Genomic DNA, 11,269 nt, shown 5'->3' on the forward strand with positions numbered 1-11,269 from the left:
ATTCGATTATTCACAGGCAGCCATCATAGGTGGAACACTGATGAGTGTAGCTTTAAGCAACAAACACAACATCAAATACCCTACAGCTGTTTCCCCTAAACTGACCGACTACATTGCTTTATGTGTGCAACATCTTACAAGGCAATAAGAGCAGAGTTCACAATAATACTCCCACATTGAACATATTTCTAAGTTCGTGAACCGTAAAATAAAACAAGATTGATATGATCCTATGACGAGTTTGCATTTAGATTGCTTCTGAAGAACAACATGGTGCCACAGTCATTGGATCGATTAAAAAGATAAAGGATATTGGGATAATGTTTCCAAATAAGATGTTGATCTCATCAGCGCCATAATGGATGAGGTAATTTCACCAATCGTCTAAAGTTCCTGTCCAAAGGGGTCAGGTGGTGTCGTAACGGACAAGAAAACTTAATTACCTTTTTTGTAAATTAAACAGAAAGTGTTTTATACTTATGTTGAAGTACGCAATGGCTGATAATACAGTGACAGGTAAATAAATATATACAAGGGACATAATTATATAACATCCCTGTATGGATATAGGTTATAAAAGCGAAAAACACTTAGCATATATTAGTAAGACATGTCCACTGTACGATAACGACTATATCGTGAGGATATGAAGAATCTCCAAAAAACATCTTAATACCATTAGTCGTTTGAAAAAGTAGTGCCTTATTCTCCTTCACAAAAACGGTTTATAAAATGAATAAACAAACATTCAAGAAATATTCATTCGGTTATGATAAAAACCCTGAGTATTCGTCCTCAAAGCAATGTTAGCGCATATATAGTTACGTCCTTTGATCCATGTAATGTTTTAAATATAAGTGCATATTGTCAGCAATGGGGAAAGTAAAATCAGATATTCTCATTATACAAGGCCAACTAGTGCCTATCTATTCTAAGGAATATTTATTTGTTTGTTGCTTAACGATGCTCTCAGCACTTTTCCCACTGTAATGGTGGATAGGTATACAGCCATATAATACTGTGTACCTGAAATCCGTTCAGCATCCCAAGAACAATGTGGACTTAGTTATCAAACTGCATTCTCATATGTCATATCACTGAATCCAATCAGAATGAACATCTGTTTAATTAAACCTTATTAAACTTAGTTAATAGCTTAATTTCTTCACCGAATGGTATATCAAACTGTTAGGTAAATTGAAATTACGCCCGGTCCACTGTGGTTAATTCTGCCCCGTCGAGAAGATTACAATATTTGGTATAAAAATAGAGACACCAACCCTATCTCTTAGAATCATCCCGACTGTCTACAATGCTGCTCATCTCTCTGTTCGTGGTTGTGTTGGGGGTTGCTGAGACACATGGTAAGTATTTCAACCGAATTTTCGGCCATACTTTTCCAAATCTTATTAGGAAAGGTTCGGTGTAGACATGATACTGCAGATAAAGTCTTCATTGTGTATCCCAGTTATACAGATATTATATACAGGTAGAGACGGATGATGCTAAAAGGTGCTTTGCTCGGACATAATACACAATGTTTATGTTTCATGATCATGTATGAAAGGTGACTTTAGAAGTATATTCTCGCCAACAGGCATATAACCATACATATACATACGTATGTATCAGTTTTACTGTGTAGCTGGACAAGGGGACAAGACTTGTTCAGTGGTTTGATGGTGACTAAACACTCTGTATTTGATATGGGTATCATAGTTGTGTTTCGGATCTCAAGTTATGTTTCGGAACTACATATATAATTTTAAGGTATGACTAAGATACCACAAGCATGGTATAAGAACACTGTATACGTTACCACAGAATCCAGGATCGCAGATAATGCAGGGTTTTGCAACATTGGCGCTAATGGAGTTTTAACCATTGAGGCCACCCTTGCTCTGTGTTTGAAGGTAAAGAGGAAATTATAGGTTTTTAGCTTTGGGATTTAATTTACCTACAGCTGTGATTGTTTGTCCCCAGGTGCTATGATCCCTGTCCTTGGGTCACAGGTCTCTTCCTCCTCAGTCTTCACCTTCGGCTCCACGAACTTCGTTCCACAGCTTGCCGTTGACGGCGGATTTGGCACCGACTTCATCGCTGACAACACTACGTTTGCAACGGCTGTTGGAGACACAATGCCCTACATGGACATTGATCTGGGCAGCAACTTCCTCCTCGTCTCCGTCACCATCACCAACAGGGGTGACTGCTGTGGTAAGTAGAGTGAGATGGTTAGGTGTATTTATCACCGATTTGAACACTATTTCTGTTAAAGACAGATAAATAGAATTACATATCGTCAAATGATCTGATTGTCCACAGATCCGTCCTCACATCATGAAACCCATATCGTCACTTTTTGGGCATTTCATCGATGTTTTGAGCTTGAAAGTAGTTCTTGCTCGATGACCTTATTTGAATATTTATTGGGTCAAATACTGAACAACAAAAGTTGAATAAGATTTAATGCAAAGTTATGTTTTTTACCTAATCTGAAACAATTTCAGTTTGCAACAGACTCCTGTAAGTGTTCAAATGGTTTAATTTGCCATACTGACTTCAGAAAATGCGTGATTTCATAAAAAAACCATGAACATGCCAAAATGTCAGTTTACAAATCAATAGCATGTGTGTCCACCTCTGGCTGCAATGCAAGCAACACATCTTAGTCACATGGAATGGACCAGGCGTCGCACATAGTCCTGTGGGATATCTGTCCATAACTGCTGGAGCATGTTTCGAGTTCCTGGAGTGTCTGTGAAACACGTGGTTGACGTCGAATGCGCCGATCCATCTCATCCCACATGTGCTCGATTGGTGAGAGATCAGGGGAGCGAGCCGGCCAGGGGATGACATTCACGTTGTTTTAAATCCTGAACAAGCCGAGCAATATGAGGCCGGGCGTTGTCATGTTGAAAGGTAATCCCTGGACCATGATGACGCAAAAACGGTAGAACAAGAGGGCCGATGATCTCGTCGAGGTAGCGTTTTCCATTGAGATTTCCCTCTACCACTATCAAACGGGTCCTCTGTCTTGCTGTCATCCCCACCCATACCACAACGCTGCCGTTCCCGAACCGATCTTCTTCCATGACACAATGATTGACGTAACGTTCACCTCGACGTCCGTCAATCGCTTAGGCTGAGGTGAAAACGAGACTCTTGAATGAATATAAATTGTCCCCACTGCATGGCCGTACAGCATAGACGCTGTCTGCACCACTGTAGACATGCTTGACGGTGGATACCTGTCAATATTGGACGCCAGGCGGGTCTTCTGGCGACAATCCCTGCACATCCAGTTGCCATGTCGATTATTAGTTACGCGTGGCTGCCACTCCGAGGACGGTCTCTGACTGCATTCGTCTGTTGGCAACGTTGCCATAAACACCAAATGGTGTTTCTGTGGACGTTAAATTGTCTTGCAACATCACGTTGACTCGATCCTGCTTCAAGCATACCAATGGCTCGCAGACGCTCATTTTCGGGCAGGCGTGGCATTTCGTAATGTTGAATAATTGCGTAATTTTGTTGTTTTTCTGAGTGGTTGTTGTCAGCACGATGCTAAACAATGCATATGGAATCCCGTTAACGCACGTGTTTTTATACCTATTCTTCGGAAGTGAAATGCATGGGACTTGCATAAAAGTCATCTTTTCCTTGGAATGCATGCTTTTCTGGAGCAGTTGCGTTTTTGTGACTTGATTCCATACATGTACTACAATAGTGAAACCAAACTTTACTTGTTTGAAAAATACACTAAAATATTGGTGTCACAGGAACTTTTGTTGTTGAGTATAGTAACAAGTTGATTGGATTGCTTTTTCACATCAATAACACTATGATATTTATCACATATTACCTCAATAAAGAGAAAGGTGTCACGTTTAGCTTTCTCAATCGTTCTCAATGCTGTTCTTTGCTACCACCAAAGCAGTCTATTCAGATTAAGGCGTGTTGGTTGACTTATTCTGCCCTTGGTACACAGTAAGGTAGACTCGAGATGATTATCGTGGTCCCTCATAGCTGTAGATATCTTTTACATCAGAAACATGTACAGAAATGAGATCATACATAGCATATATATCTTCAAGAACATTCTATGGAGAGCGCAATCCTACAATTACAACACATTCCTGCTGAACTTGATATCAGTCATCAACGCTCCAGTTCCCAAGTGACAGTATGTCCACATGACCCTGTGTTAAACTGTGTAACCTGGCAGATTGTATGTTATCATGCCCCGACGGTGTGGATATTTAGACCAGGTGTTCCTGACTTAGACTATTTGAGGCTACCACGATATTGACGCATAAGATATCATCATCATCACCCACTCTTTCCATCATGGCAGCCGAGCGTTTTAGCATGTCTGAAGAAACTTATATTAGAAACAAAGGTCATTATCGACTACCCTAATTTGCATAAAAGGCTGAAAGACAATAATCGACTGAAGGGGTTGTGTTGTACATGTGTATATCTCTCCACCTTGGCAGCTGATCGTCTTCGAAACATCCGAGTCGAGGTGTACAATAACGACCCAACACTCGGAGGAACGCCTCAAGTCTGCACCACAATCGGCAGCACCGCCCCTGCCGCCAGTTCCAACACCACGTTCACCTGTTCGGCCATGGCATTCGGAAGGTACATCCGTTTTAACAAGTTCAGCATGGTCGACGCAAATGACATCCTTCAGTTTGTAGAGGTGGTCCTTGATGGCGTTCCGCTAAGTAAGTATATAACTGTATATATATATGATGGTAAGATGAGGCTAACAAAAATAGTATCACAAAAATAGTGTCACATTTACCTACTTTATCGGTGATATTTTCCATTCTGTTTAACTGTGAATGTTTCTAATGAATGAATAATTAGTTCTCATAAAAAGAATGCCGATGCATTGTTAAATGGCCACTCAATAGAAACATTGAAAGTATTCGTGTGTTCTAGTGGAAGCAAGCGCCATGCGATTATAAATACACTTGACGACACGGATGGCTCAGTGACTTCCAGTTTCCAGATCGATGTTCATGATGACAATCACTGGATTGTCTGGTCCAGACCCAATCATTTATAGACCACGGTCATATAACTTTTATGTTTCTGAGTGTTACATTAAACAACAAACAAACATAGCCTTGGATTCGAGCGAACGTTCAGAGGATCAGCTGGGGGTCGCAACTATCCACGGCGAACTCGGAGTTTGGAACATTGGGCCACCCAAGCGCTGTGTTTGGAGGAAAAGAGGAAACTATAGGTTTATATGTTTTGAGATGAGATTTACCTACAGCTATGATTGTTTGTCCCCCAGGTGCTGTGATCCCCGTCGGCGGGTCACAGGTCTCTTCCTCCTCAGTCTTCACCTTCGGCTCCACGAACTTCGGCCCACAGCTTGCCGTTGACGGCGGATTTGGCCCCGACTTCGTCGTTGACAACACTACATTTGGAACAGCTGTCGAAGACACTATGCCTTATATGGACATCGACTTGGGCAGCAACTTCCTTCTCCGCTCAGTCACCATCACCAACAGGGCTGACTGCTGTTGTAAGTAGAGTGAGATGGGTAGGTGGGTTTAACGCCGATTTGAACAGTGTCTTAAAAAGTATGTTAAAGACGGCGTTTCAGTTCAATGCAGGAGGAAAGACAATAGAGATCAAGCTTGCTTTTGCCACTTGAATGGATCCAAAAATAACAAACAAGGCGAATCTGTGATTCCAAGTCACGATCAGCAGATCGAGGTACGCCGAAGGTATGCAATTCTTGACGGATTGCAGGAAGCAGAAGTCCCCATGGTCCCTAGTATGGTGGCCTAACTTTAGTTGCTGGTGATCTGTAGCCCATTTTTATTATGTATTGTTTAGAATAGTCACATTGTTATGGTAACATACTAGTTTTAAATCTGTATCTGTGATATTCTAGTGCTTTTACTGTCCTTTGTCGACAGATTTTAATGTCTATATGAATGTAATATTACTGTATAACTTGATTTAGTCACTGTATGTCCGAAATATTGCCGACGTGACTAAAAATATTAACTCACTCACTCACTTATCACTTGATAGTAGTTCCTGCTAGATAACCTCATTTGAATATTTATCGTATCATGACAGGTTTGTCCGATTTCGCAAGTCACAATATGACTCCAGGACCCCGTGTTATACTGAATTGACTGGTAGATTGTTTCCCTGGCCCAGACTATTTGAGACTACCTCGTTGTTTTTGTTCAGTAAGACATTATCACTCAATCATCCGAAAATTCACAGCCGAGCGTCTTCGAAACATCATCATCGAGGTACATGACAACAACCCAACTCTTGGAGGAACGCCTCAAGTGTGCACCACAATCGGCAGCACCGCCCCCGCCGCCGGGTCGACCACGACCTTCAACTGCACAGGGACGCCAATCGGAAGGTACATCCGTCTTAAAAAGAGCTCCAAGGTCGACGCTTCTGATATCCTTCAGTTAGTAGAGGTGGTCCTAGAAGGCGTCCAGCTACGTAAGTATATGACTGTATTTATCTGATGGTAAGACAAATGAGGATAAAATAGCATCACATGGTAGTTTCATTTATCTACTTGTAATCCCTGGTTTTCCCGGTGTGTGATCCGATTTGGTTTCACCAAAGTGTACGCACCTACTAAGTGCAGTCATTGTTATAAAGAAGTTGTATATCCATTGAGTGAAATACTTGTTAAGACGGCGTTAAACCCATCTCACTCACTCCTCCACAGAATGTCCTTGCAACCACTTCCAGCTGGACGAGAACTGTTTCTACTTCTCTGGATTCCAAGCAAGCTATGCCGACGCCAAGGTAAACAACGACACCGCTTTCCTCCCACATTAAGCTGACACGCCGAGATATAACTGGAATACTGTTAAAAGCGGCCTTAAACCAAACTCACTCACTCACTCACTCACTCACTTAAGGGTGGTCGGAGGATACGTTTGGCCAAATGGGTAAGGGACCTTTATTCAAAGAAAGTTGCGTCCCATGGCCCAGCCAGAATTATGTAGTTTGGACTGAAATCTCAGATACCGAACCTTTCTCGTGGGTTGAACAAAATATGTCAACGACTAAACCCTGCGTCTGTCCTGGCTTGCCTCTCACGACCTGAACCAAACTCGCACAATCAGTCACTCAATCACTCACTCACACACTCACTCACTCACTCACCCACTTTCTCTCAATAACTGAGATAATGTTAAACAATGCGTTAAACCAGATTCACTCAATAACCTTTAGTGTATTCAGTACTGTAGGATTATACTTTGCGTGTTTGAAGTCTGAATGAATACTGAAGTACAGAGATTCTTGTTACAGGAATACTGTGACATCATCGGAAGCAATCTGGCCATGATCCGAACCCAGGCTCAGAGCGACTTTGTCAACGGTGTTCTCGCTGCAAATGCTAAAAAAGGTAATTCATAGCTCGCTTATACTGTTTCCTGGCTTTTCTATATCACGATCAACAGATCAACAAAGGTTTCCACTTGGACCTGTGGCAGTGTTAGATAACAGTATGAGTTCCACCCAAGAAAGCGTTTTTGTCAACGGGGTCTATGATAAAAGTTTATGTTAAAGACCAAATCAATTTCAATTTCAATTTCAGCAGTTCACACATGGTACAGGTAAGGCTCGTCTTTACCTGGACGAGACATTGGCCAAGACATCAGCTCCCTGTTTAGGCTAAGCTATGCATCATCTAACTGCATCTTTTTCTCTTGTCCTCATCTGCAGGACTTCACGAAATAAACATTAGCGACGATTAATTGGATCTGGAGGTCAGTCTCGGAGAACTTGTTGGTTGTCAATGTACCCTGACGGCGCGAGATGTTGCCGATAACATCAACCACTCGTTGGTCTGGCTACGAGTGGATTATTTACCGCCCACCATGTAATGGCTTAAGAGTTACACACTTCATATTTTCTGTCACTCAGGTCAAGAATACTGGATTGGGGTGACCAATCTTTTGGACCGGTTCCAGTGGCGATATCTGCTTGGTGACATTGTTCCCCTGAATGGCTTCACCTCCCCACTCGTGAACGGCACGGGCACTTGCAGCACCTCTACCTCTGAGACGCACCCACATAACTGTGCCGTCCTGGAGAAGAACGACGCCGGCCAATTGGAGTGGGAGGAAGAACGGTGTTACAGGAAGGAGAACTTCATCTGTCTGGCAACCCTGCCAATACCTGCGCCCTAGGTTCTTTAATGATACACGTATTGGTAATTTAGTTTACAGTCGTCATGATTAAGGTATCTTGTCTAAAATAGGTTGTAATAAATTCATCTGTCTACAAAAGTAGTGTCCAACCTAAGATGATTTGAAAAGTAATCAAATCAATCGTACAAAGGCACCTCTAAATACAATCGTTGTGTTAAACACACCTACTATTATACCAATGTACTCGTAAATAAAGAATTAGCAATATCATTGTGTTGTGTTATGGTCGAACACTGGTTGTATTATGATATATTTTAGTGAAATAACAAATTGACATGTGTTACTTAAAAGAAAGTTAAAGAACACCCGATTCTTTCATCATAGTTAATCGTGTTTCCTTTAACTTCTTTTGAGAAGGATATAATACCAATACAACACACAGAAGCTTTGTTAGCGTGTGACGTAAACTCTCAACAAAACTGAATGATGAAAGGGATGAACTTTCATTTTGTGCCGAGCAATATTCCAGCAGCTCCATTGTTTGGTGTCTACATTTCACTTTAGTTGTTTGATCAAGATTACAACATTCAAATCTTAAGCAACGCTTTCAAAATGGTTTATGGAAGAAATGTGGAGGATATTTCCATATTTGATGTATCAGTGACAAAAATATGACAGGTTTCCTGTTGTGACTTGTGTCATATGTTTCCGTGTTTTTAGGAACCAATTGACTTGCCTTTGCGTGTGTTGTGATTGGTGGAGCAGGAAACGCTCACTTTTTCGCAAACACCTAATGTCATCACTAATTGATATTGATTCATCAACATAAACATGCTGATGATACAATCTGAATCGTAAAATCTATTCCACATTTGGCCGAGATTGGAGTGTATCTGTGTCGGAAGGTCGATCCCGATCCCAGGCCTCATCATACCAAAAGATATGTCTGGTTAAGATAAGTATGTGTTGTTACCTTGCCTGGCGCTCGGCATTAATTTATATCGGGCGAAAACAAGGACGGTTTGGCTACTCTGTCTGAGTTGGGTATTCATGTTAAATTGCGGCATGATATTTCAGTGGGCTGGCATTATATAGTCGTCAATGATCCGGATTCACACACACACACACACAAACACACACACACACACACACACACAGCCACACACACAACCACACACACAGAGTCTCACACACACACACACACACACACACACACACACACACACACACACACACACACACACACACACACACACACAAACAGAGTCTCACACACACACACACACACACACACACACACACGCTCACACAAACAGAGTCTCTCACACACACACACAAAAACAACAACACATAAACACAAACACTCACTCATTCACTCACTCACTCTCACACATTGCGTACATACGCAAAGTCAAATTTCCTTTTGTGCCTTTGGCGTCTACATTTCACTTTTGAGGTACACTCTAAGAAGATTTCAAAGAGCGACATACGACTCTCCCTCCTTTACTTGTTTCATCAAGGTTACAACATTGAAAATGGTTTACACATGGAGGACATTCCCTAAACTGATATATCAGATGCAAATGAGAAGTAATTCCCTATTTTGACTTGTACCGTATGTTCCCGAGGTTTTAGCTGAAAAAAATTGACTTGCCTTTGTTTGTGTTTGATATGGGTGGAGCAGGATATCTAATCTTTTCGCTAACACCTTGTGTCATCACTTATTAATAATGATTTATAACTAATGCTTTTTATATATTCGGAATCGCACAATCGAGTCTGCTTTTGGCTGAGATTTCTTATGAATACGGAAAGCGTTTTGTCGCATATATAAAGGATATAAACATATTACGTTTTCGATGAACAGCTAGGTTACCTGTAGATTTAACCGCGCTAAATTGAATTTCGAGCCGAACGCACAGCGGTTAAATCTAAACGTAACCTAGCTCTACATTGAAAACACGGTGTGTTTATCTCCATTTTACCATGACTAAATAAAACGCAATCTGTTTGGTGGTAGCAATTATATTGAGTAAAGTGTCATGGGTTAGTTTATTGTCTTGAGTGTGTTGTTGATCTGAATTACGGAATCACAGACAACAGCCTATAAACAAAATATAGCCCTGTTTATTCTCAAGCAGTTTATTCACTCCGTAATAAGTCACTCGAACATATGATAGGCAGTGAAAGCGTATAAGCACAGCAACTTGGTCAACTTACATGAGGTGGGCACGCCTAAAGAAAATTAAGCAAGCTTTCCAAAGTTTCCGTTCTACACTGCACGTCACCATTATGACGTCATGTCGCTCATTGTGACGCAAACGATATGATGTGACAGTTGTATATAGAGAAACGCCAAATTCCAAGTTCTCTGTTGTCCCCAAAACTTAAAATATATTCTCTTTGAAGATTTCTGTCGTGTTTTCTGCTCGAAATGTATTGCCACACATCCTTTGAATATTGTTATTACCTCAACTTTGCAATTTGTAAAATAATTATTTAAATATGCCTACCGACAATAACTGAAAAAAGGACTATTCTATGAATATTAGCTTCTGCAGTTTTGCGGCCGTCAAACCAGCTTTTTCGATCAGAGTGGGCTTATTGTAATTTAATAGCCTCTGATTGACCAGACAAAATCGAGTAATTTCAATATGCATGTTAGAATTATCATTATGAATATGGACAGTTTTTTGTCCCTTTTATATCAATATTCAAGACGGTATAGATAAATACAGCTAATCTGTCAATACCAACGTGTTAAGAAAGACCTTGCTTACCGCCTATTAGTAACTTTAGTTTGTTTGTTTGTTGTTTAACGCCGCACTCTGTAATTATCCAGTTATGTGACGGCAGTCTGTAAATAATAGTGTCTGGACCAGACAATATAGTGATTGACATCATAAGCATCGATCCACGCAATCGGGATACGATGACAAGCATCAACAAAGTAAGCGAGCCTGACCACCCGATCCCGTTAGTCGCCTCTTCCGACAAACATTGTCGCCTTTTACGGCAAGGCCTCTTCTACCTCGGATCTTCACTGATCTGAAAATCACGGTACAAGGGCAATAACTCTGTAAAAAAATTACGGTAAC

The 11,269-nt window shown here is 41.1% G+C and overlaps 1 protein-coding gene across 1 annotated transcript; it reads left to right on the forward strand.

Moving 5' to 3' along the window:
* Nucleotides 1-1,297: 1,297 nt before the first annotated feature.
* Nucleotides 1,298-8,421, forward strand: LOC124143504. The gene is made up of 8 exons (XM_046512505.2): nt 1,298-1,364; nt 1,984-2,217; nt 4,500-4,733; nt 5,315-5,548; nt 6,268-6,501; nt 6,737-6,816; nt 7,327-7,423; nt 7,945-8,421. The coding sequence occupies exons 1-8, from the start codon at nt 1,313-1,315 to the stop codon at nt 8,208-8,210; spliced, it is 1,431 nt and encodes a 476-aa protein (XP_046368461.1). The 5' UTR covers nt 1,298-1,312; the 3' UTR covers nt 8,211-8,421.
* The last annotated feature ends 2,848 nt before the right edge of the window (nt 8,422-11,269 follow it).

The sequence above is a fragment of the Haliotis rufescens genome, unplaced genomic scaffold (genome assembly GCF_023055435.1).
Source record: "Haliotis rufescens isolate VD_foot unplaced genomic scaffold, xgHalRufe1.0.p SCAF_8, whole genome shotgun sequence".
Classification (NCBI taxonomy): Eukaryota; Metazoa; Mollusca; class Gastropoda; order Lepetellida; family Haliotidae; genus Haliotis; species Haliotis rufescens.

Bases quoted from the DNA above. Each gene is read 5' to 3' on its own strand.
- LOC124143504 (XM_046512505.2), top strand. From the start codon at position 1,313: ATGCTGCTCATCTCTCTGTTCGTGGTTGTGTTGGGGGTTGCTGAGACA. The intron at 1,365-1,983 runs GTAAGTATTTCA...GTTTGTCCCCAG, and splicing joins GGGGGTTGCTGAGACACATG to GTGCTATGATCCCTGTCCTT. The intron at 6,817-7,326 runs GTAAACAACGAC...TTCTTGTTACAG, and splicing joins CAAGCTATGCCGACGCCAAG to GAATACTGTGACATCATCGG.